Source organism: Chenopodium album, chromosome 13 (genome assembly GCF_948465745.1).
Source record: "Chenopodium album chromosome 13, dcCheAlbu1.1, whole genome shotgun sequence".
Taxonomy (NCBI): Eukaryota; Viridiplantae; Streptophyta; class Magnoliopsida; order Caryophyllales; family Amaranthaceae; genus Chenopodium; species Chenopodium album.
This window is the reverse complement of record NC_137846.1, coordinates 53418186-53444143: the sequence shown is the minus strand read 5'-3', so window position 1 is coordinate 53444143 and position 25958 is coordinate 53418186. Positions and strand designations below refer to the sequence as shown.

The 25958-nt window shown below is 34.4% G+C and overlaps 4 protein-coding genes and 1 pseudogene across 9 annotated transcripts; 3 read left to right on the top strand and 2 right to left on the bottom strand.

The window, feature by feature from the left end:
- The first annotated feature begins 832 nt into the window (after window positions 1-832).
- On the top strand, window positions 833-4712 carry LOC145574973 (O-fucosyltransferase 23 pseudogene; annotated as a pseudogene). The gene is made up of 2 exons (XR_014098233.1): window positions 833-2610; window positions 4595-4712. The product of XR_014098233.1 is annotated as an O-fucosyltransferase 23 pseudogene (transcript).
- Window positions 4713-6769: 2057 nt separating this feature from the next.
- Window positions 6770-13779, top strand: LOC145574972 (60 kDa jasmonate-induced protein-like). Of its 5 annotated transcripts, XR_014098231.1 has the most exons (5): window positions 6770-6922; window positions 9051-10717; window positions 11633-11759; window positions 12684-12838; window positions 12962-13779. XR_014098231.1 is itself a non-coding variant. In XM_081632875.1 (2 exons), the coding sequence occupies exon 2, from the start codon at window positions 9064-9066 to the stop codon at window positions 10654-10656; it is 1593 nt and encodes a 530-aa protein (XP_081489001.1). In that variant the 5' UTR covers window positions 6770-6922; window positions 9051-9063; the 3' UTR covers window positions 10657-10934. The 5 variants fall into 5 exon arrangements, 1 of the variants encoding a protein (XP_081489001.1); XR_014098232.1 differs by lacking the exon at window positions 11633-11759; XR_014098229.1 differs by having other exon boundaries at window positions 11633-12838.
- Window positions 13780-15629: 1850 nt separating this feature from the next.
- Window positions 15630-18603, bottom strand: LOC145574970 (uncharacterized). The gene has a single exon (XM_081632873.1). The coding sequence runs from the start codon at window positions 16528-16530 to the stop codon at window positions 15835-15837; it is 696 nt and encodes a 231-aa protein (XP_081488999.1). The 5' UTR covers window positions 16531-18603; the 3' UTR covers window positions 15630-15834.
- A 119-nt stretch (window positions 18604-18722) lies between these two features.
- LOC145574971 (protein GOS9-like) lies at window positions 18723-20318 on the bottom strand. The gene is made up of 4 exons (XM_081632874.1): window positions 20199-20318; window positions 19872-20072; window positions 19123-19389; window positions 18723-18941 (listed from the first exon to the last, which is right to left on the bottom strand). The coding sequence occupies exons 1-4, from the start codon at window positions 20217-20219 to the stop codon at window positions 18918-18920; spliced, it is 513 nt and encodes a 170-aa protein (XP_081489000.1). The 5' UTR covers window positions 20220-20318; the 3' UTR covers window positions 18723-18917.
- A 3966-nt stretch (window positions 20319-24284) lies between these two features.
- Window positions 24285-25586, top strand: LOC145574969 (protein GOS9-like). Its single transcript, XM_081632872.1, has 4 exons — window positions 24285-24440; window positions 24565-24765; window positions 24930-25193; window positions 25295-25586. The coding sequence occupies exons 1-4, from the start codon at window positions 24420-24422 to the stop codon at window positions 25319-25321; spliced, it is 513 nt and encodes a 170-aa protein (XP_081488998.1). The 5' UTR covers window positions 24285-24419; the 3' UTR covers window positions 25322-25586.
- The last annotated feature ends 372 nt before the right edge of the window (window positions 25587-25958 follow it).

The window sequence follows — 25958 nt, the reverse complement described above, 5'->3', positions numbered from 1 at the left end:
TTGTGGCAAATACTCATTGATTAGGAGTAAAGATGAGAGCGTTTAGATTACCACTATCCACTTTCTTTGAATACATTGAGTCTGATAGAATGAACTAATTGAATGATTAATTTTGTCAAGAGTAAAACAATTTGTTCGAAAAATAATTACATTGTCCACCAAACTAATGCCACTTTAACAAATCTGCCAATCAAATTCTTGATAGAAATGAAATCCAACTGAAAATCTGATATAAGGTTCATTACTTAATTTCTAAGACCCACATTCGAGTACAACATTGTCATTCATTAAGAGCGAGTGAGCCAAATGATAATCAATCTCCAATAGACCATATGACCCTCTCTACGAGTCGAATTAACTTGTCCATAAACCATAACAATCACAGTCTAAACAGAAGTTAGGTTTACAAACTAAGAAAGCCATAAATCTGGACCCCATTATTCAAACATTCCAACATCCCAACCAGAACGCCAGGAAAAGGAAGTGTCGTTAAAATTAGTGAAAAATGCACGTGAATGCTCTTCTGGCCACGACCAGGAAACATCACGAGAAGCCGGAGATCTGAATTTTGGTTCTCTTTTTCAAAAAGAATATTTGCACTCCATCTTACTTGTAATTCAAGGAATCAAGGTTAATACACTTCACTAATATTTTCCCATTTGAGGTCAGTCTTTTTCTATTCCAAGCCCAATCTTTTGGCAATTTTCTTGATAAATCTTTCTATTTTTTTCAATTTGGAGTATTTTGAGATCTGGGTATTGGTTAATTGTTGCTAAATTGGTCAATTGAAAGCAAGATTGAAGTGGGCTTGTTGATAATTATTTGCTGGAAAGTTGATTTTTGTTATTGTTGTTTGTAGAATTTTCTGGGGTTTTTGTGGTTTAGATGAAAAAAACTTGGAGATCTCATGCATGTGTTTTGGGGTTTTGAAGAATCCCAATAATATTTGATGTTTGGGTTATTTTGAGACCTGGGTTTTGTCTTTAGTTGATGCTTTTGAGGAGTAATTTGGAATTTTTGCCTGACCTCATGAGTTTGTGGAATTTCAAGGTTTGGAAATTATCTCATTCCCCTTTTAGTTCCTTGATTTGTAAGTGTCTTGCTTTGGTTGTTGCTGCTTTGGTGTTTAGAGCTGTTGTGTTCCCCAATTTTTCTGGGGTTGATGTGAGAGGGAAGCTGGTTGTGAGTGATATTCGTGCTGCGCCATTAGAAAAGGATTCAGATTATGGGATTCGTGGAGACAAGTATGTGGAGGTTCCACAAATTATTTGGGGGTTAAACAATCAGAAGATAGCATTTGCTAGGGCGTGCCTCACTGCTCGAATGCTAAACCGGACCCTTCTGATGCCTAGTCTGAGTGCTTCATTGTTCTATAAGGAAATAGATCAGTTGCAGCCCATTTCATTTGATAAGGTGTTCCAATTTAGGAAGTTTAATTCTCTCTGCAATGGGTTTGTTCGGTTGGGCCGGTACTCAGAGCTGTTGAATCAAACTGAAGTTCTGGAGCTGCAGAAAGGGAGTGGAAGAAAGTGGACATTGGTGAGAGACTTTGATCAATTAAAGGAATTCAGCAGAGACCCGTATGATCAGTATGAAGTCATACGCATCATAGGGAAGAACCCATTTCTCTGGCATGATCATTGGCCTGTGAAGGACTATGCTAAGGTTTTTGAGTGCTTAGCTTTAGTTGACGAGTTTGCAAAAGAAGCAGATCAAGTTGTTTCTAAGATTAGAGCTGTAGGGGCAGAAGCAATAGGCAATCAATTGGCGCCTGAGCTAGGTCAGGGTGCTAATAGGGACAGATCCAAGTTGCAGCCTATGCCTTATATGGCTGTTCATATGAGGATAGAGAAAGACTGGATGATTCATTGTAAGAAGCTAGAGCAAAGAGCCAATATCAATGAAATTTGTAGCAGCAAGGAAGAAATTATCGAACGAGTAGGGAACATTAAGGAGCTGAGCACACCAACAGTTGTTTACCTAGCTGTTGCAGATAGTCTGTTGGAAGACAAGACAATATTGAAAGGCTGGCAAGAAGGCTTGCTTCCTTTCGAGAAAAAGAAGCTCGGTGTTAGTCAGATTTATGACAAATACCCATATCTTATCAAGTCAGCAATCGACTATGAAGTATGCTTAAGAGCAGATGTTTTTGTGGGGAACAGCTTTTCTACTTTCTCTAGTCTCATAGCACTTGAGAGGACACAGAAGATGATCCATATGGGAGTTTCAAGTTCTTGTAATAACAGCATAAGGTGGCCTTCATATGCCTACAATATAATGGGGGACTTTGGTGGTCCAAGAAAGTGGCTGACAAATATGTCAGACACAAGCCTTCAAGCTATTAGCTATGGTTCCAATCATGTCACATGCTGAATGTCTTGCCACACTGGTCTTGAACGTACATTCCTTGATTTGTGCACAACATTCTTGGTATACTGATTGCTGGTATGATCGGAAATCTTAATTTGATTTATATTGAAAGGAGCAGATAGCCTGGGGCATAACATACTATTGTGTACTCGAGCTATCATTTGGGATATGCACTGCAAGTAGCTTGTTATTGATGAGGTCACCAAAGGAATTCTGTTTCCAGCTTCATGGAGTTTACAGGTTTAACTGTTGGGAATAGATATTATTTTATTGCATTTCCATTCTTTGATACTGTGGTTTTTTTTTTTTTTTTTTTTTTTTTTTTTTTTTTTTTTTTTTTTTTTTTTTTTTTTCCCGGAAGATGTATGTAAACAGTAGTACTTAAAAGTTACCTTTCTATATCCAGGATTAGATATATTTTCTTGCTTTTCCATTCTTTGAGGCTGTTTTTTGTTGAAAGATTTACCTAGAACCTGAAATATGACCTTTGTATATCCTGTACACTTTACTTATACTGGTATGCTGCAATGGCATTATAATAAAAAAGCTTTGCTACGCTGCATGGATAAATTAATGCTCTTTTATTCTATAAGGGCTTGAAGATTAAACTTAATTTTCTCCCTGTTAAAACCTGTTGACTGTAGCCTTCAAAGTCTTCAGGTTTGTGCACATTGATTCTGCTGTCATATCATTTGATTGCTGTTTGTGCCTAAAAAATTCTCTGCTTTTATTGATTGTAGTTCAGTCCTTTATTCCCCTCTGAGCAGGATTTCTGTAGCCTTCAAAGTCTTCAGGTTTTTTCTGTGAAGTTTCTATGTTGTTTTGCTTATGTTCAGTTGGTTGTGAATAACTGAATGTAACTAGTAGTTTAATGTTAGGCATGTCATCCATTGGTTTGGAGCTTAATATTTTATACCATGCCATCATGGGGTATTCGGGTAAGATCTGAAGATAGATTCATGGTTTCTATTTTCTAACTTTCTATACCACATAGAAAAATGCTGACTTCATATATATATATTTTTCCATTTTATTTATACAAAACTGTACCTTTTCAAGTAGGTATAGAAGTTGTTTAAACTTTTTATGATTTTTTATAGTTTATGATTTTTTATAGTTAATGATCTTGCTTTAGAAGAAATTGGTAATGCTGAATTGAAATGCATTATGCATGATGAGTGGTAAATTATCTCTCATGTTCCTTACCCCTAAAAGAAAATGGTAGTTTTGACTATTGATATACCCAGCAACGTGCCATTTAACATTAATTGATCATGGCATACTGAAAGAACAATTGCTAAGTTGGATCTATGAGAACTTTTTTCTTTTCTCAACTTAATATACTCTGTACTTGTTTTGAATGGTTAGGGCTATAGGGGTGAGTCGGCATACAGTTCAACCTTTTTAAGCCCTGCTGGTGGCAGGGGCTGTGTTGGGGATTGGGGTAATAGGATTCTAGTTGTTGCTGCTGCTACTGCGTTTTTTTTTTTTTTTTTTTTTAAATGTTTTTTTTTTTTTTTTTTTAATAATATATATTGTTCGTCTGTTTAACACAAGAATTGTAGATGCATCTTTGTGTGGGTGCATATATTTTCCAAAGGGGGAGGCAGGGTAACATTTTTACGGTGTTTCAACTTTCAACCTAATTTATGGAACATCTAGTTTGGCATTGTTTGGTGGCTGGCTTTGATTGTTTTGTTTCTTCATGACTTCATGTGAGCAAGCAGCCTAAAAAGATGCTTTGTAATTTTTATTTTTCCCCAGTTGCTTTAAAGCTAGCTTTTTAAGCTGACTGGTATAGCTGTAAATAAGTAAATTCTTTTGTGTATAAATTTTAAAGTTTTAATCGGCTAACATCTAATAGCTGGCTTCATCAAACATAATTATAGCTAAAGCTACCAGCAGACTAAAAGAATAGATGTAGCTACTAACAGCTGGTTAAGCCAACTGCCAAAAATTAACAAACTGCAAACCAAGGCCTTTGTCTGATTACTGTGATATAGTACATCAGTTATTGATTTTCAGTTTCAGTTTGTGTGGCTTTTATGTTTTAGTTTAAACTATAAACCATGGATATATTTCTGTGCAACTGAGGTATCATGCTGTTTATGCCGAAATTTTGATACTGTATTCCATATACATTTGTTTCTGCTGTTTTGGTTCAAGATATTGGCTTACAGGCTCTTGAAGCCATCTGTTGTTTATTGTGATTCTATGTCTACAGGATTTCAGAACTGCGCGATGTTTCAATCACTCCACTCAAACTGGCTTTTGAATAGACTCGATTTGGTGAAAGCTGTGTTAATCCTGGATAGCAAGCAACAGGTCTAAGAGTTTGCGTCGGACTTAAAGTGTTCCCCTTGTATGATGACTTGGTTATTTGGAGCCATCTTTCATTCAGATAAGTTTTGTTTACTTCTTTCTGTATTATGCACCTATATTGAACATACTGAGAATATTTCGTAGTACATATTATTTATACGAAGTTATGAACTTGTACGTAGTGTAATTTGTAGCCAACTCATGTAAGCCAAGTTTCTATTTTCTGATGAGTAGTCAAGTCCCGTGAAATTTGATCTATAATGTGCTGCAGGCCTGCAGCTCTGCTGCTAACCTAAGCAGTAGTTACTTTTGTCTAGAAGTTTAAATCCTCTCTTAAACTGAAAGAGACAGCTTATGCCAGAATGACTGTTTAGAATGATACAAATTTTTATACTTGTATAACTTATGCTTAAATGATTTTTTAGAATGCAAAGGCAAATTTCATGAATTGATATGCACTACGAGGGTAGAGGGATTGATTCTGGATAGGAGAGCATCTTAATTTTTTCTTTTTTTCTTTGATTGGAATATAAAGGGAAACAGAAAGACGATAAAAAGGTGGATTCTTGTGTATTTTGTTCTGCCAACCTCAAAATGTTGAGATTCTGCGTAATTTGCAAGTTGTGTATTAAAAGTTTGACATTACGTTTTCTAATGCAAAACTTTGACCATTGATATCTTTAATGATCAATTACAAAAGTTTGATAAGTTTAGACTAATCTCACATCATTAAAAAAAAAAGAAAATATACTTCCTTTGTTCTTAATTAATAAAGGAGTAACAATTAACTACAATGTTATTTTGGAAAGTTTCACAATTATTGCAACAATTTTATTTTGGGGATAATGAATTAAGGGGGTAATAAAAGTCAAACTAGAAAAAATATAAGTGATTAGCGGTGGTATTATAGGAGATAAGGTGTTTACAAATGAAATATGGTAGTGGTGTCATGAATAAAGAGAGAGATGGAGGAATCATTATGATAGTAATAGTTCCCCACCCTCCCCCTAGCATAACTATTACCCCCATAATGAGGGGTTATAGTTCTCTTTTCTTCACCTCTAACCACACCATTACTACACAAACTCTCTTACAATCACACCATCACTATCTCATCCTTAAATTCTCTTTCATTTTATATAGTTTTGACTTTTATTACCCTAGTAATACATCACTCTCAATCCAAGCATGCCCAAAAAGTAGAAACTTTAACCTTGCCAAAACCACATGTTTACCTTTTGTTTCTCTCTCTTCGATTTCTCATCACATGAGGTTCAATATAGAATCAACTCAACTTGGGCAATTAAATATTTTATCTACTTTGGAGTTTTATTTATGTCTTTTTTTTCGAAGCATTTACTTATTGTCTTTGCGTGTGTGTGTTTGTGTGTGTGTGTGTGTGTGCATGTGCGCGTACATTAAAGTGTGAAGTTTTTTACGAATTTACTAGTTGCATTTATCTTGAAACACTGTAGTTGCATCTTGCATTATTGATAGTTACAGTAGAATAGGAAAAGTATTCTACCGTGGAATTGGCCTTCCAGAGCAGTAAGTAATTTGAACCAAAAGGAAGCTTTGAAAATGACTCTTGTTTAGGGATGGAGAGATAGCATGTATATAGTTCAAACTTGAATATCAAGGCAAACACTAATAATTAGATGAGGTTAATCTCTATTTAGAACATGTACTGAGCAACGAGAAACTAATCGTGTAGAACATGAAAGGTGATCAATAGCAGCTTACAGATCTGTATTATTATGCCTATCATAATAATGATGCATCTGATTTTTTTTTTCCTTAATGCTACTATTTTTCATTTTGTTATCAAATAATATGCGAAGTATTAGAAATTTAAGATCGCAAATTATATTCATGCATAAAACTTGTAGGTATAATTTTAAGTGTTTACTTGTTTATGAATAAAAATGCAATAATTTGCTCTCATGTCCTACATTTTTTTTTTAGTTTTTATAATCTGTGACTTGCAATTTTTAACATTTGGAGTACTGTGGGGCAAAGGGAATAATTTGATTATACTAGTTTATGATCTTTTACTGTTGTGAATCAGAAAGAGGAGGGGGGGGGGGGTATCCATACTTGGTTTATTTCTGCACGTGTGGAAATACTTGGCCTATAAAACAAGGGCAGTGGTTTATCTACTGCATGTGTGGAAAGACCTGGGTTAGAGACCAGAGGAAAACCAACTCTTGAAGCTGCTCTGCTACTAAAGGTATGTAATCCCTTCTATTTATTTATTTACATTGCAATGAATATATAATTTTAGTGTGATGCAGAACAAACATTGCTATTTGGCTACCACTGATCTCCATTACCATGTCTATCGTGGCCACTTGTTTCAAAGTTGTTGATTGCCATGACTGTATGAGTTAATGGGGTGTTAGCAAAGTGTAGCTGCAAAGCCAAAGTAGTGGGCCTCTGGGAATCTGGGGTGATTGGCTGATCCTTACCTTGGTATGTGTATGAGACATATGACATTGTGATGGTTTAGTTTTGATTGTTTCTTGTTTGCTATCCTCTATATATGTTGATTACTGAGGAAAATTCATTCGTCCCAGAAGCATTATTTTTCAATCTTTTTCCCCTGAATCAGTTCAAATTCTTCTACGATTTATCAAATACGATTATAAGAATATACTATGTAAATACGTAATCATTTAAGGTATTGTTGCAACCCCAAAGAATAATTGAGTGGTAGCTAAATGGTTGAGCTCCCACCTCATGAATCCCAACCATGAGGTTTTGGGGTTCAATTCTTATCACCTCAATTTCATAGTAGGGTCATTGTCGTGGCTTCCTTCTGGATAATTTTACCTTTTTAGTGTTTACCCATCCAAGTGGTTGGGTTTTCTTGTGGATTGGGATCCGGTTATCAACCCAATCTAACAGGCTTTTGCTTATCTGGCCAGTAAATCTTTGAATCTAAAAACGAGAGATACAAAAAACTCAATTAGATCTCAAACTCTTCCAAATCCTGACACCACCTTCCTAAAACCAGATCACCTGGATTCCTGGAGCCTAAGCACAGTTAAATTTGCGAGCAGTTTACTTCATAGCAACCAAACCTTTTCTAAGAATCTAGTAGAACACATAAATTTGGCTAGGAAGTGCATGTTGGTCTTATCTTCATCTTGTAAGTATTGATAATTGAATTTCTTTCCCTCCAAAATCATGAACATACCCCATCAAATAAAAAAATATAAAAAAAAATAAAATAAAATAAAAAAAAAATCATGAACATAGCTAGAAATGCTGATCTGTTCTATCAAATTGTTGGATTCTTCTTTGATTCGCTAAATGTCAAAGTAAAATTGCTAAAAAAAAACCTTTTCATTTATTTTTACAAATTAACCTCACTGTTTCTCTTTCTCAACACCTATCGCAAGGGTCTCAGCGCCTGTCATTCATGTGGCACTGAGCCCTTCTGTAAACATCAGAAAATGGTGGCAGAAACTTTAAAATTCAACTTTTTTTTAAGGTAACTGTGTAGATTTTATGCCTGACAATTGAGCCAGGTTTGTAAAAAGTATGCTTTAAGCCTTGGTTAGGTGTGATGAAAGCCTACTAGTGTTGACAGAAGTGTCCGTGTCTCAAACTGGACCATTTCTTATAAGATGCCAAGGTGTCCAAGCCCATGTCAGACTGTTGAGCTCCGACAAGGGTGCTGCCAGTACATGAAGTTTGAGTAACGTGTGAAATCATGTTTGGACATCTGGGTTTAGGCTTGATTTTGCATTACTATTTAGTTAAAGAGTAAAATTCACTCACCTTGTCATATAGATGGCTACTCATTTCCGAAATACCTAGGCTTTTGAGTATTGAGCCACCTTGAAACACCTGCCTAAATATTTCATGAGAAGATGAGAAAAACAAGTTGGATGACATCTGTTCAGTTCACATTGCTGCTGAATGTAACATCCGGTAATGCTGTTAAGCTGTTGAAAAAGCTTATGCATGCTTGTGATTCACACACACAACCAATATAATAACTAGATGACCTCATGACCGGCTTTATGTGGGAGTATTCTTTTATCCTTTTTATAAACCTCTTCAATAAGGTAATAGGGAAGAAGATGAAGGAAAGTTTTGAGAACTTGTACCTTTACTTTTATTGTTTGGAACTGAAATTTCTGATTTGGTAGAACAATGTATAAATGTGTTTTCAATTGTTCTTAAATTTACTTCTCCTTTCCTTATCTTTATCTGAACCAAATGTGACTGAGATCAAAAGATACTGTTTTTCTTTGATATTAACTTTTGTGAAAAGCTTACTATTTTGGTGTATTTATGGGTAAAAACTTTTTGTTATTGTAAAATCTCCATAAACTTCCTTCTTACAGGGGCTTGACAAGGATGATCAAATTCAACATATCAACTGACAATTACATGACATTCATCCAACAAGTACGAGACTGGGCAAAGGATCCAAATAGGTTTTCCCATGGTCGTCCTGTCCTTCCGCATCCACCTCCAACAATGAAAGAAGCACAATATATGGACATTGAATTACGAGCAAAAGATGCTAAGCAAATAGAACGAGTTCTGACTGTGAAAATAAGACGGCATGACCTATACATTATTGGCTATCGGATGGATGGAGCTACCAACTGGCTTGAGTTTAAGTGGGACACTGCCAAATTAAAGTTAATTCCTCATTCTGTATCTCTTGGCTTTGGTGAGAACTATGATAACCTTGGTAAGCTAGAGAATCTTGAGAAGGTGGGCTACAGCACACTCAAACAAACCATCATTGACCTTGCTTTAACCACAGACAGCAAAACCAGGAAGTCCTCATTGCGTGCTTTAGCTGTTATGATATCAGAGACAGTTAGATTTCAGAAGCTGTCTGATACTTTCGCCCCAGTGATGCAGGGACTAAAAGATATTAAATTCGATGAGACTTGGATGGAGCCTCTGATTAAGAATTGGGGCGATCTTTCAGACATGTTACTACGTGAGGACCAATTCGCCATTTACTTCCGCCTACCTCGAGATAAAGAGACTAATCAGCCTAATATCCTTACAAGGACAAAGGAGTTGGGAATAGTCACTTCAGCAGATGCAGCCAAGTGTATCGCTGTCTTGAAAGGAAACTATCCAACTCGTAAATTGCAACTCATGGGAATTCCTGCCGCAGCTAATTCAGGTACCTCCATTCAGGGAAAAGGGTTACCTCTTCTCCAGGTGTTCTCTGTTCATATCAACAACATTGCTGGTGAAATCTATGGAACAATTCAAGTTGATGATGGCTTAGGTACTCTCCATCTCTACAACCGACAGAGGACTGCTTACGAGTCCATTAAAACTAATGAGGCTCTGACTCTCACTGGGCCCTATCGCTGCACATCGGTTAGTCAATACTTTAAAGTGAGTCTTGATCTCAAGAAGCGAGGCAGTAACCCTACTTCAGATGTTGAAGTAAGCAATGACTTGTTCTCATGGGATATTTGTCAACTCAGCAATGATGATTACTATGACAAGCGTCTATCTAATGTTGTGAATGGCAGAAGTGGGTCTGCAACAGTGTACTACACCCCGTTTCGTGATGCAGTGCAGGCTAATGTGGAAGTTGTGCTTATCAATGGGGATGGTAAAAACCCAGCTGAAGTGTATGGAAGCCTGGTTGCTCATTATAGCAACTATATTTTTTCCACTGGTGATGAGCAAGCTAAATACCAAAGTACTCTGTTTAACAAGCCAAGCAAGGAGTTTGTGAAGGTGAACCCTGGTAAACCCATCCCATTGTCGAGAGCTGTGATCAGTGTGCCTACTACGGGATCCCTTATAACTGAAGCTAACATTTTTGTTAGTTCTAATAAAGAAATTGCCAAGGGGACAGCTGAATTTCCTCCTCAGTTGGATGGTAAAACTGTGAAAGACATTAAGGGAAAATTTGGTCTTGTTCAAGTGACAGTAGCGTGGAAAGCTCGGACTTCTGACGACTGATTGACCAAAAAAATATGGTTCCTGCACTCGATCAATGAACCAAATAATCTGTTTGGCCCTGGTAATCCTCTAATGTCTTCTTTGTGTTGTAATGGCCTTTAGGCTTTAATAATGTATAATTATGTGTGTGTGTGTGTGTGTGTGTGTGTGTGTGTGTGTGTTGGCATGTCTTGTAATAATGGCTTCCACTTCTAATCTGGGGAATTGCCAATAATCCTTTGTCTTGGAGTTGCCTTGTATTTCCTTTGGGTATGAAGAGTTTGATGTTACCTGTGCTATCTCTTCACTATTTTGCTCAATGTTGTTGCTTCTAAGAAAACACAGTACTTCAGAATAAGCTCTCCTATTAGACCCCTTTAGTACAAAAAGATGGCCTAATAGGTGTGAGATAGGGGTACGTGAGATCCGAACATCTGACCTTGTGGTTGATGGCATTGCTTATTTACTGACCTTTTGCCAGATTATTAATTAGCATATTTATGTGGTCAATCAGCCAAAATATGAAAATATACACTAGATATGACTATCTTAGTCTGTCTAGTTTGCTAAAAAGCTAACTTTTCAAGCTGGTTGAAGCAACTTCTTCATGTTATTTTTTGGGTTTCCAAAAAGCTGGTCATTATCCCTTATAAATGGCTAAAAGCCTAAAACTACCAACTTGCTAAAAGAATATAAATAGCTAAACTACCAGCTGGTCAGTGGTCAAATAAGCCAAGTGACGAGTGAACTGATGGAAGCTATCAGATTATGTAAAATAATACTAGCAACTGAAGTAGGCTAGCAGCCTGTGTTGCACTTGTATTTCAATGTATACTGTGATCAAGGTTATATTACTTTGTAACTATGGTATCTCTTTTTTGATTCATGTGCTGATATTTTGTTACTGTACTGTACATCCATATTCTATTTGTTCTGCTGTACTGTTTGGCCATAGCTGGTTTAAATAATCTTATTGTCTACTCGTATATGATTTCAGAACTGAGTGTTGTTTCCATCACTCTACTCCAACTTTATTTGAGTATACTTGATATGGTCAATGTTGCAATCTTGGAGAGCAACTAACTGGTGTTAACAATTTGCAATGAAGTTGAATTATTTCCCTGGTATGGTGACTTAGTTATGTGGATTCACCTTACATCCAGATAAGCTTTATCTTACTATTTTCTGTTTTATACTTTGCATTAGATTGACAGAACCTTATGTATGAACTTGTACTGTAATCTGTAGCCCATCTCTATAAATTATGCGATTTTTACAAGTATTTTCTACCGAGCAGTCAAGTCCTGTGGGTTTCCTAAGAAGTAGTTCCTTGTCTTATATGAGAAAGCTGATTGAGATAGTTTATGCTATAACGACTCTTTAGGAGACACACGTACATGAATTATAGCTTATGCTAAAAGATGCTTTAGGATAAGGAGAATTTCATGAATTGACATTCACTAGAAGGATTTATTGATTCTGGATGGTATAGCATCCTAATGTTTCCTTCGTATCATTTTCGTAGAACAAGGAAAGAAGATAAAAGGTGGATTTTTTTTTTTTTCCTAAAGCTAAACTTTCTGCTTATCTTTTCAGCAAAACTTCAGTGTGATATTCTGAGTACCAAAAAGATCTGAGAATCTGGGCATAATTTCAGTATTGAATGAGAATTGTATATTTTAGCATTAGAGCAACAAAAGTATCCTCCTTTATTTCTAGTCACTGCCACTTGTACCTTTTATTATTAGTTGATTAGTTTATCTAGAATGAGCGGTAGAGTTAATATCAACTCACTCTTGCCAAAACTTGAGAATTTCAAATTGGATGTGATGCAATTTGTGTTATAACTGGTTTTCGAAGCTCAGTATATAAATCAGCTCAACTTCCAGTATGATTTTTGTCTCTAATTTGGAGCATTAAATGTTTATTGTGTATTTATGTGTTTGCTAAGTATATTCCACAAAAGGGGTGAAGTTTATTCAAAATTTACGAGTTGTATTAAGATCCCTGATGATGAAAACCCTGCAAAGCCTCATCTTATTACACAGGAGCTGGGAATAGTAACTTTGGTAGATGCAGCTAAATGAATAGCCCTGTTGCTAGGAAACCATCCAACTCCAGCAGACTTGCGACAAACTTAACCTGGCTCCATTCGATGGAAAGGATATCTTCTCCTCCAGCCTCCAGGTGTACTAAATACTCAGTACGTATCCAAAACCTTGCTGGTAAAATTTAAGAAAGATTAATTTCAAAGATGACTTGGATATATGAGATTACGAGTACATTCAAGGCTCTCAGACTCTGACTCTTACTGGACCTGTCACAGTTTGAAGTGAATTCTATTCTTCAGAAGCAAGGCAATAACCATTCTTCAGAGATGAAATCAGCAGAGGGAACTTCGTTTGTTAGTACACTGCAGGCTAGTGTTGTGCAGGCTAGTACATTGCAGACGTTTGTGGAAGCCTGATAGCAGCTCGTTATATCAACCATGATTTATTGCACTGCCACTGGGATGAGCGAACTAAATCTTACTATGGATTATGGGTCTACAGGATTCCTTGGAAGTTATTAAGGGAAGGGAAGCATGGCCATGATCGAGTGACAGTTACATGAAAAGTGGACTATCTTAATCCGAAAAATTAACCTGGTCCCTGTGATAAAATCGCTGCTGCGCGCTGAACCAGTTAGTGCTCTGTTTCCGCTACTGGTTATGGTATATACATTTTCGAATTGTTATACGATCTGAGATATTGCGTACAAAGTACATCCATCAGGCATTATAATCGAGTCTTGATCGAGTACAAAGGATTATCAACAACAACAATATCAAACGCAATTATGGGATCAGATCAGCACTTCTCAACTCTCTATGGAGGAAGTCTTAATTAATTACTCTGTAGTTTATTAAATTAAGGGTCTGTTCGGCAAAACTAGGCGTAGCTGTTGGCTATTAGCTTTTGAGTAATTGTGAGCTAGAAAGGTAGTTGTGAGCTGTCAAGTAGTAGCTGTTAGAGGTTAGCTGTCAAGGTAGCAGTTCATACTATGAGTGTTTGGTAAAAGTAGCGATTGAAACTATAAATACAGCTATTATTATTATTATTATTATTATTATTATTATTATTATTATTATTATTATTATTATTATTATTATTATTAGTGTGACATGTTATGTATCATCTGTTTGATAATTTCAAATATTATACTTCCCCCGTTTTTTTATTATTGCACCATAGGAGTTGGGTTCAAATATTTTGGTAGTGGAAAAAAGTAAGAGAGAGAAAGGTAAAAATATAAAATTGCCCATATGACATATTGATAAATTAAAAGTGTGAAAAAGCAAGGGTATGTTGGGTATTTGTAGTGTGAACACAAATACTTTTTTTCCCAAAGAAGAAATGGTGCAATATTTGTGAAACTTCTTAAAAAGGCAAGTGGTGCAATAATAAAAGAGCGGAGGAAGTATGGTATAAGAGCAACTTCAATGGCAAGCTAATTTGACAATTAGCTTGCCATGCCACATAACCTTTTAAGCTAATTATCATTTTAGCTGCTTTTTACTCCAATGGCTAGCTATTAGCTTAGTAGTAGTTGTTGGATACAAAATAAATGGAAAGAACTTAATTGGTGCAATGAGCATTTTATTTTGGCAAGTTTAATTTTCAAGCAAATTAGCTTGGCTAATTTGCTTAGCCAAACTAATTGAATTTTCTAGCTCCAATGGTCAAGCTAGCAGCTAGGGAATTATTGAAATTGCAAGCAAGTCCCTAGCTACAACCATTGAAGTTGCTCTAACATATATTGCTAATAAATAATTAATTTAAAAAATAAGATAGAAAAAAAAATACATAGTGAAAGGAAAAAAAAAAGATATGGAATAGAAAAATTTGATATTATGGTTGACCGAAATAAATAATACTGAGTCAAAAAGAAAAGGAAAAAAAAAAGTTCATTAGAAAATAAAAAAATAAAACATAAAAAAAAGGGTTGAACGCTGCTTTACAATTTCAAAAGCTATCTTTTTTAGCTTTCAAAAACGGCTACTTAAAAGCTACCTCTACCTATAACAGCTACTTAAAACACTAATTCACCAAACACTAATATTATTTTAAGGTAGTGTTTTGATGAATAGGTCTAAAATCTAACATCTACCTTAAAAGCTAATGCTGAACGGGCTTTAAAAGTATAATATTCATAATCACAAAAACTTCCATATTGATAATAATTATATTGATTGACTTGGTAAACTAAGTAGAAAAAAGATATATGCAGCCTTAAGGGTTGCATATAAGAAGCAAAAAAATGGAAAGAAAAGACAATAAATAAACATTTATTACACCGATTTACTCGTGAATTGTCGATAAATTTCCAAATTAGGGCGTGTTCGGTGCTAGTGTTTGAGTACCTTTTAGGTAGCTTTTAGTGGTTTGACTTAGTCAAACCACTACTTAACAAAAAAATGTGAGTGTTTAGCATAGTAGTGGTTAAGGTAGCTTTTAGTGGTGGAGGTAACTTTTATGAAAAGTTAGAAATGGTAGCTTTTGAAAGTAAAGGTAGTTTTTGAGATAGCTGTTGAAAATTTAATCTATAGTTTAAATGTAAAATATTGATCTTTATATGTAATAGCTAGTCAACCTCAATTATCTATCTTCACAGCTACACCTTATTGACAGCTAAAAGCTACCTACACAACTAACATCTACCTTCACAATTAACAGTTACCTTCACAGCTATATTTTGCCGAATACGCCCTTAATACCAAAAAGGAAAGTATATTAAATGTTTATATGCAGGCCTAAAGGGCCGCATAGGCATTACCCAACTAAGTAATAGTGGCCTTTTCAAAATCAATATACTTATTATAAGATTGTAACGTAACACAACAAATCACCCAGCTGTCTCTATCTTAAATTCCATAGCCAATTCTGTGTAACATTATTTCATTAAATATAACATTACCAATTCCTCACGTGTTGACCTTAATTACAACCACCAAATCAATGAAAGCAACCAAATCAAATATAAATTATTTTCTTCAATATTATTGTTTATTATAGAATATAAAACAAACTAAATGATATATCTAATCTCATAAAATATAGACATATTTTTTTTTTGTTTTTTTTTTGTTTTCCCCTTCAAAGAAGGGAATATAGGAGAATGAGTAATTACAATAAGTTAATTAAAAAATAATTAACATAATCAAATCTTATCATCTCCAACAATCAACCAACCTTCATCCTCATCTTCATCCACATGATTAAGCACATATGCAACATCATAAAATCCCATGTACCCATCATCCCCATCATCCGTTACACCCGCATGTATAATAACATCATCATCATCATCTTTATCCACCATAACATCATCATCATTATCAACAACATCATGAATATGAACATCATCATTAACATCATGATGAGTCAAGGCCGTTTCAAGCAAAAGCTCTCTTATCCCTACCTTCTCATCATCACCATCATCCACGTCATCATGATCATAATAATTATCATGATTATGATGATAATGAATATTCAATTCATCAAGAATACCCGAAGCAGAATAACCATTATCACGTAATTTATTCGAACCCATAACGCAAAAAGTAACCTGGCGGTAATCCAGCTCAGCATCAGCGTTTTTAAGTTTTAAAGCACCCTTAGACTTAACCTTAGACTTCCAAGACGGGTGTAGATGGCACCCGGCACACCGCAATTTTTCACATTTTCCGGTGAATTTAGAGTGGTTGGTAGGCTTGTTAGTGACCTTGGCGAAAAGGCCGGCAGTAGGGGGTGTATTAACCGGGTTTACGATTCGAGAGGCGGGTCTCGGGTTCAATGGTGATGGTAGTATATGGTATGTACGGACCATTCCATGTGGACGCCCTTCTCTTCTCATTTTGATTTTCAAAGAATCGAATTTCTCTAGGGTTAGTTTTTTTGGGTTTTTTGAGGGAGAAATGGGATAAAAAAAATTGAAGGGATAAAAAGATGTGAACGTTGAAAGCGCTAAGAGTGTATTTTTTTAGGGTGAGAGTTGTGTTATTTATAGGAAGAGATAGATTTTGACTTTGAACCAGGCTTTTTTTTTTTTGTGTGTGTTTTTTTATTTGCTTGGAGAGCAAGGATTATGCGTGGAGAGAAAGGTAACCGACGTGTTTGATCGGGGAGTATTTAAATAATTAATACTTTTTTTGACGTGTAATTAATTAATAATTTTTTTTTTTGAAATAAATTAATACTTTAATTGAGATATAATGATATGCGATTATCGAATTCTTTTTTTTGACACAAATTATCGAATTCAAACTTGATTAGTAAATGAAATTATATGATTTGATTTGGCATGAATTGTTATTGACCACCAACTCGAAATCAAAAGATTATTTATGAACAGATCGGGCCGGATATCATTTATGAGACTAATTCAAAGATTTTTTTGAGCTCCACTTATTTAAATGGAAAATGGTATACATAACCCTTAGGGCTATATATATAAGGCTGTTCATTGGTCTAAAATCGGATCAGACCGAAAATTAGAATTTTAAGAGCCGAAAACCGGATCGATTAAGCTAGGTACAAACCCGGACCGGAACGAAAGAATCGGTCCAAAACTCAAACTGGACTGCTTTGGACCGATTTAAGAATTTTTTAATAATTATATGGAAAAGTCGAAAAAAGTAAAGGAAAATCTACACTTTAACGTCTTTTTTTTTTTTTTGTATATTTAGTTCAAAAAAGCTCATAAATTTAAAGTTTTTAAAGCTTATTAAGAATAATTTTAACCATTATTTAAGGTTTCACGCATATTTTTTTTAAAAAAATCGGTCCGATCCAAAACCGGTTTTTTTAGGGTTTTGGACCGGATCGGACCGAAGACTGAAAAAATACATTTCTAGACATGAAGACCGAACCGATTAATTCGGTTTGTTCCGGTCCGGGGTAGGTCCGGTCCATTTTTTCGGTCCGGACCAATTTATGAACACCCCTAGCTATATATAAGCATTAAATTTACACTAAAAAATCGTATAGTTTAGGAAATAAAAAAATATAAACACTAATTACACTGATTTGCGCGTGTTTTTTAGTGTCATGAATTCCTAGTTTTATACAATTTTCAAAAGTATATTTAATGCTTAGGGCTACATACAGCATTACCCTATTTAAATTAAAACAACGCTTTTTTAGTGTGGCCAATCACACCGTGAGCAAATTGACACATACCAAAATGATGACCGAGTAACTTCTAATCGAATGAAAAATCCCTGACCGAATAATAAGACCACATAGTATGGCCAATCACATATAAAAATTTGTAATTTCGAAATATCTTACTACGTAAACGGTAATTATTCCGGGATTTCCCTTCTCTCACATAGTCCCAAACCTACAACATTTGTTGTAATTTTTAGGGTATTAAAAAATCGGTTTGGACTGGGCCGTCTAGTAGGTTGCAAAATTTAAAATTTCAATTACCCCTTAAAAATGGGTCTTGGAATAGATCTTTTTATTTATTTTTTATTCTATAAGTTTGACTAAAAATCCTCTATAATGTTTAATTTTTACCTTTAACATTTTTGTTTATGACCTTATATTTTTAGATGTTCAAGTAGATAACTAAAACTGAGTTACCAATAGGGCATGTAATGGATAAAATTTGGTTAAGGGTAGTGGGTCACAATCCATCGTTCAAGTATACGTTGGTATGATTCAATTTCTGTTCTGATAAACTTTTTCAAGTTAGTTTAGTTTTTAACAATTAAATTTTTTGGGTGCTGATAATCCACTAGAAAAATACAAATTACAAATGAGGATCAGCGGATTTTAATCTATGAGCTATTGTTTCTCAATTTAGTTTTAAGTTTTTAAAAATATTATAAACACTGTACAACATAAATAGTCAACTGAATTGTTAATGTATGTTTGCATATATGGTCTAGGCCATAATTAGTTATTTATTTATATTTATTTTGTTCCAGGTCATTATCTTCTTATTATCTTCAATTCATGTGTTATGAGGTCATTACTTAAGTTACATAAAAATATATGTGAAACTTTTAATTATGCACTAAAGGGTTAAGAGATCAAGTATTGATATATCAAGGCTTGTTAATATAATATATTAAAAAGACTGATACAACAATCACTCAAGTTGATTAATGGCTACAAATCACACTTGAGAGGCCACTTTGATGAGTAGTAAACATGATATGTGGCTTATTGGAAACAAAGAAAATCCCACAGCATAATCGCCAAAGATGGAGGCTATCGCGGTAGCCAAACACTTCAAGCGCATGAGCAGTCCTGAAGCTGATCAATTTGCCATGGAAACCAATTCAAGCATTATTAGGTGTGAACAAAATTTTTATAGCAAAATCTAAATTAAAAAAAAAAATCTTGGTATTATTAACTTTTTACAAATATATAATCATTTTTAAGCTGATGGTTAAGGCCCAGAAATATGTTTTATACTCTATCAATTATGTCTCACCTTTTTCTCGACGAAAATTCCAACAGACTCGAGATAGTTGTGGTGCCTTCCAAAAACTCCGACAATAGGGCCATCGAGTGTACATGGAGAAGAGAAATCCTTTGCGGTGCATTCAATACCCTTTCCTTGTCCGAATGGTCCGTATCCATTTGGACATAAGTTGGTGTGGATCTTCATTGTGCCAATCAAGCATTGACCACCTTGGTATATGTAGTTACCATAGGTGCCGCTAATTCGAGTTATCTTTTCACCACACTTGAGCACAATCTATATTCATTTATGTATGAAAGTGGAATTAAGGGAAAAAAATGTTAGAAGCAAGAACTAAAAAAAATTAACACAATAAGATATTCGATGATTTTACAACGGTATTATTTTAATGATATACAATATGATCGGTTTATTTTTTCACGTTATAAAATGGCCACAATTAATCATATAATATTTACCGTGTAAACTTAATTTTTAAAAATATTAATCCAATATAAAATAAATATTTTTCGAGTAATTATAAAATAAGAATAAAAATTACATAAATGAAAATATATACTACGTATTTGATAAATCAAAAAAATATTGATAATACTATTTTATACTCCGTACCAAAATTAAGTAATATAATTAATTACTAGGGAAAAATATATCAATTATGAACTATATAATCATTAACCATTATAAATGACTACTGTAAAATTTTCATACGTTATTAATTTGCTCGTATATATATTGTACGTGTATTAATTACTAACCTTGGACTCATTTCCACAAGTGCCACCAAACATCTTGGTGTAGGTACCACCACATGGCTTAGCTACGACGAACCCAATGGCATCGACAATGAACCCGTGCCTTACAATCACTTCCTTGATGCTCTCACCTTCTTGTAGTTTAAAGCTGTAGTTTTCGGGGCATTGTGAACCATAAGGTCCGTATTGTTCAATCATACGCTTCTGTTAAAAATAAACTTAATGTCAACGTACATGAATAATAATCAAATAATTGGAGCTCAGCTCGAAGTAATGGATTAAACTTATTTATGCATAGAGAAATAGAAAAAAAAGGAACTAACTCCGAACCTGGGCGATTTCTTGAGCCATTTTGTTGAGAGCGAGGTGATCGAAGAAGCTTGGAAATTACTAATAAGTTGTAGTAACTAAGTGAATGCTGTGATTTGTAATGAATGAAGAGGATGTGTATATATACACATTTAGATCATCACTTTGAATATATTCTAGTGGTCCATAATTCTTCATGCCTGCCATTTAGATCATGGATGTAGAGCATATGAATGAATGTAGTGCGAAAATGAAATATATAGTGTAAAATTTAATCAATTTATGCATCTGTACACGTATTCCATTGGATAGTGATAGATTGATTGAATTGATGAATTATCCATTAAATGTGAAGCTATCTAGTTTATTTGGTGCGTCCAAAGTAGGGCCGTGTATCGGTGCAAAACCGGATCGGAACCCGGAATCGACTTTTTTTGGGGACCGGGACCGAACCGTAATCAACCGGTCCGGACCTGTTTATTTCGGTCCGTTTCGGTTTTGGACCGGAATGGAATATATATATATATATATATATATATATATATATATATATATATATATATATATATATATATATTTTTTTTTTTGCATTTTAGTATCTTATTATATACATACATTTATAACGTCTTGTTTTTGTTTGTGTTCTTTCCTATTTTGCAACTAGAATTTATAAATTACAAGTTTTGTACCTAAATTTTTTAGAAAAATCAACATTAAATTTAATATTTTTACCCAAAATATTACAAAAATACACTTTTCGGTCCATTCCGGTTTTTACCCGGACCGTATCAGAAGTTGGGATCGCCAATTTGTGAGGACTGAAGACTGACCCGGAATCCCTCGGTCTGGTCCAGTCCAATTTCGGTCTGGTCCTGGTCGGTTTTTCGGTCCAGATCCATTTATGCACACCCCTAGTCCAAAGTATGGAGTGTGTGCCACATTTGGAGCTTAGTATTCGGTCTATAAATTTAATTTCCTTTTGGGTTAGGGTTGGATTGGGTCAGATTTCATAAATTTGATGGTAGAGGTGTATGCAAACTACTCAATGTGCATTCCCCTCAAAAAAAAAAAAAAAAAAAAAAAAAGAAAAAAAAAAGGTGCTCAATGTACATTTGTTGAACATCAAGCGTAAAACGAATGAACATAAAGACTAAGATCTTGTTTTTTAGTTGAACTGAAACATCCATTTTGAATTTTAACACCACAAAATAACACGAAAATGGTTTTAACACTTAAAAATAACCCTAAAACCATTTTTTTGTTTTTTTTTTTTTCAATTTTTTATGTTGTTAAAATTCAAAATTTTCTAATAATTATTATTATAAAAATCAATAGGATAATTTTGCAATGATAATGTCGCCATTATAATAATTTGATCAACCCCATTATTATAATTTGATCACAACCATTATATTTTAGTTTTAAATCTATACCATCCATTCCATTGACTAAACTATACATATTTTATTATATTAGGAAAATTACTTAGTTACCCTTTCTTCTTTCCCCTTCCCCTTTACCATCCCGTCTCAATAATGACAATCTGGCGCAACAATTGCATGCTCAATCTCCATAATTGCAAATTTCTACATTATAATTGCCAGTATTGCCACAATTAATCGGGGTTTAATTAGATCGTGGAGATAGCGTGATCTCCAAATTTTAGGATCTGCTAGCTTGTACAAAGGTTGAAGTTATGACATACACTCCAATAACTTGAGGAGTTTTCCCGAAATTTAAAAGTTATGACTTGTGAATCATGTGATGTAAGGTTAATACGGTTAAAACAAGCCCAACCGATATTCAACTTGAGCTCGATTTGCTTACGGTGGGCTTAAAATGTAAAAAGTTTAGCCAAGATTATTACTTAGTCATCAATAATAATTTACCTTGTCGTTATATGGTGTGATAGTGCTCAATATATTTCACATCAGATGAGCATATATGATATATTCATCAACTAGGGTGTTGATGTATGTTGATTCAGTCCTATCCTTGCATTTATTCCAAAGATGTTGCCTTTTGATCTGTAAATGTTAATAACAACATTGGCGATTTTCAAAGGTGCCACATAATTTTTTCCTAACACATCAACTAATGCTGCCTTTTGAGTTGGAAATGCTTTTTTTTTTTTTTTTTTTTTTTTACAAAAGCAAATTATATTAATAAATCAGAGTTTACAACATACAAAATAAAAACTTACCACTACATGGCTTTTAACATTTAAGCCTTTACAACTTTCGACACTAAAAACCATAAAACATAACTGGGGTTGGCCGGACATGTTGCGAATTAAGACCTCTTTATAGTCCCAAGAGCGGATACCTACTTCAATACACAAAGAGAGCAAAGAGTACCGAAACTGTTCAATCATGGCTAGTTCAACCTTACTTAGTGGGATCAACTTATCAACAAACAAGGCCATCAAACGATCACTTGGACATGTGACCTTTTATTCATAAGCTGTTCTTGTTGGCAAGAAAGCTTTGACAGCGTCGAGGCTCGAGAAACCCCAAAACAAAGTTTGGGCGCCTGCTTCAGATAAAAAATTTCAAGAGTAATGATTACAATGATCATTACAAAGAAGGGAGCAAAATGAAAACTATAATCATTCCACCATAACACACACTTCACCCTAGCCATGATCAACTTCTTGTTCGTTTCCCAAACAACGATAACCCATGTTAACTCTCTAAACACTACAACAAAACCAAATATCTTAACAAGGGATCCAAACTCCCTCCGCACACAACCATCCAATAAACTATAGCCAAAACAACCAGAATTACAGGACAACAACCAAGAAAGGCTAAATAAAACCATACATAACTTTAAAACATAAAGCAAACTCTGAATAACAAGAAGAAAATACATACTTAGGTAGGAAGACCAAATCAGAGAGCACCTTTCGGACACAAATTCCGAAACCATAATAGCAAAGAACCTCAAAACCCTAACCCTAACTTCACCGTTTCCGTCACAAACCACTCCTGACGGCGGCGTTAAGCCTAGCCCTCCACCGCAAGGACCCATGAAACCCTAACCTTAACTTTACCGTTTCATCACAGTCAAAATTACCAATGACCTATGACGACGGCGGCATTAGGCTTAGTCCTTAGACCACTTGTTTCGCCGGCGAAATCCTTTGAACGTGAACCTTCCTCTCTAAGGTGGGTAATACAAGGGCTACTCTAAGTCTTCTTAGCGGGGATAAGAGTCACAAAAACACCTTACTCAACACTAACCCGAACCCGAGTGTACCATCTTGTTAACCCATCCAAACCCGCCTCAACACAACCCGAACCTGAAATTAACCTTGATATGATTTTAACTCGAATTGAACTCGACCTATATCCGAAAAGGTGAACGGCCCGTTATAACTTGAACTTAAGTTGACCCGACCTGAACCTGAACTTGATCTAAAGCTAGATTGATCCGACATAACCTGACCTTGATTTAACCCGAGACCTAATTTTACCCGATCCAAACCCGACTTGAATACTCAAATTGACAGCTCTAAATACAGTAGAGGGATGTACATGTAATAATTTTAAAAAAGAGGTATATTATATGAGAAATAATGTGATTTTCCGTGCACACACTTTGTTGGAATTAGATTCTGCCTACTCTTTACGCAGTGGAGGAAGGGAAAATATAACATTATAATCTCTGATAGATTCTATGATTCTATCAATATGTTAAAAGTGCCCTGACAATTTTTTTATTGCATTTGGGAATTAGTAAGTAAACAAAATGAAATAAGGTTACAGTAAAATTAAAGTACATAATGTGGAGGGTTAAAAATGATTAATTAAAATTTACGGAATAGTTTTTATAAATGCTTTCTATGCATAGAAGATTAGCAATTTATAGGAGGCTAATTAATAGCCTAATGATATTCAAAATATATTTTTGACATTTTACTTTTTTTGACAATAATTTATGTGTGGTTAATACCTATGGAGTAGTAATTATGTTTACGGAAGTGTGTTAAATGAAAATGTGTTCTTACACTAATCGAATACTTTTGCCCATATTAAGAATCGATCTTTTCAATAAAAAAATAACAAAAATACAGAAAAAAAAGAATCGATCTTTATATCTCAAAGTTATAATTAGATGCCAACCCCATTATCGAGAGTAGTATATATATAACCTATTTGGTATTCTTTACCGTATCCAACGCAACGCAATTAACCAAAACTTGTTCACAACTTCAAGCCTCTTATATTATCCAAGAAAATGGCTCAAGAAATGGCAATGGTATGAAATTATTTCTTTTATTATAGTTTTAATTACTTTATACGAAGTATATAATTTCCTCATTATCATGGCATATAATTCGATCCTTCATTTATTTTTTTATTTATATATTAATTTCGTATAGAACCAAATTGTTGAAAAATACGGACCATACGGTTCTCAATGTGCAACAAACTGGTCCGTGATGCTTGATGAATGTGACAGCATAAGAGAGGTCATTATAAGGCACGCAAACATTGTTGACGGAATCGGATTCGTTATCATCGACGGAAGTGGGTGTAACACCACTAAAACCGTCGGTGGGCAAGGCGGCAAAACTTCCAAGGTATTACTATCAATTATGTTATTAGTTCATGTTATCACATATTAATTCACATATATCATCAATCCTAAGTTCCTAACATAATACATTTTGTTAGCTCGGGGCAAAAACGGATTATTTTTATTTCTGACCAAGTTTATAATTTGAAACATTTTGTATGTACGTAGATTGTACTAAGGCCTAATGAGTATATAACACAAATAAGCGGAACCCATGGAGAGCACAAAGGCAGTGGTTACGAGCGTCGTATCACCTCGTTGAGGATTCACACCAATTTATGTGCTGGAGGATATGGACCTTATGGACTAGCAAAGAACTGCCAGAATGTTTGTAGCTTCTCAACTCCACTTGCACTAAGTGATCCTATTGTTGGCTTTTTTGGAAGGCAAGGAAAGTTCTTGGATTCCATTGGTATTTACATGAAAAAACAGGTAACGTAAATACATATATAATTGGTCATATGTTCGAGTACATTAGTGTATTTTGTAATTTGTATTTCCCTTATCGCTCTAATTAGTTGATCTCATGCTAGTGTTTGGAGCAATACTCACCATACTGAAGTCCGTAAACTTTAGAGCTGGCCGAAATCAACTAGCAAAAGTGGAGCTTGGATCTGTGTTTATGATCGGTGCACCTTAATATTATGTTATAATTCTCTAATCTCTATTATATGAGTGTATTTCGTACCTACCAATAAGCCACTATGAGATCAGATCGAGTGGGCTGTTAAGTTTTAAGTATGATTTGTATAATCATAAGCTTAAGTAATTGCGTTGTTATTTATATTATGTTTGTCCTTTTTATATGAGTAATTGGTCTTTCAATTGTGTGGCTTGGGACTATTTTCAATATACCACTTGATATATGTTTTTATTTATTTATTTATTTATTTATTTTTATTTTTTAATATTATTGAAAAAAAAATGACATTTATTTTATGAAGAATTGATTGATAAAAACTAAGTGATATAAAAAAATCAAAAGATTTATTCTCCACACATTTAATGTTGGCTTCATCCTTTAATTTTTTTTTTTCTTTTTTTTTTTGAAATGTTTACAGGATTTATTTTGCTAATCTTATTGTCATTTTGATTAATTAGAAATTGAATGTGCTTTGGAGACAATAAAAATGTAATGGCTAAAATAATATTAATAAGAATGTCCAATTAGAAATTGCGCTTAACTGCCTGGAATAG

Coding starts and splice junctions, on each gene's coding strand:
- LOC145574972 (XM_081632875.1), top strand. CDS start 9,064: ATGATCAAATTCAACATATCAACTGACAATTACATGACATTCATCCAA.
- LOC145574970 (XM_081632873.1), bottom strand. CDS start 16,530: ATGAGAAGAGAAGGGCGTCCACATGGAATGGTCCGTACATACCATATA.
- LOC145574971 (XM_081632874.1), bottom strand. CDS start 20,219: ATGGCTCAAGAAATCGCCCAG. Junction 19,390..19,871: donor CTTGTGGAAATGAGTCCAAG/GTTAGTAATTAA, acceptor AAATGAATATAG/ATTGTGCTCAAGTGTGGTGA. Junction 18,942..19,122: donor GAATTTTCGTCGAGAAAAAG/GTGAGACATAAT, acceptor CAAATTGATCAG/CTTCAGGACTGCTCATGCGC.
- LOC145574969 (XM_081632872.1), top strand. CDS start 24,420: ATGGCTCAAGAAATGGCAATG. Junction 24,441..24,564: donor TGGCTCAAGAAATGGCAATG/GTATGAAATTAT, acceptor AATTTCGTATAG/AACCAAATTGTTGAAAAATA. Junction 25,194..25,294: donor GTATTTACATGAAAAAACAG/GTAACGTAAATA, acceptor ATCTCATGCTAG/TGTTTGGAGCAATACTCACC.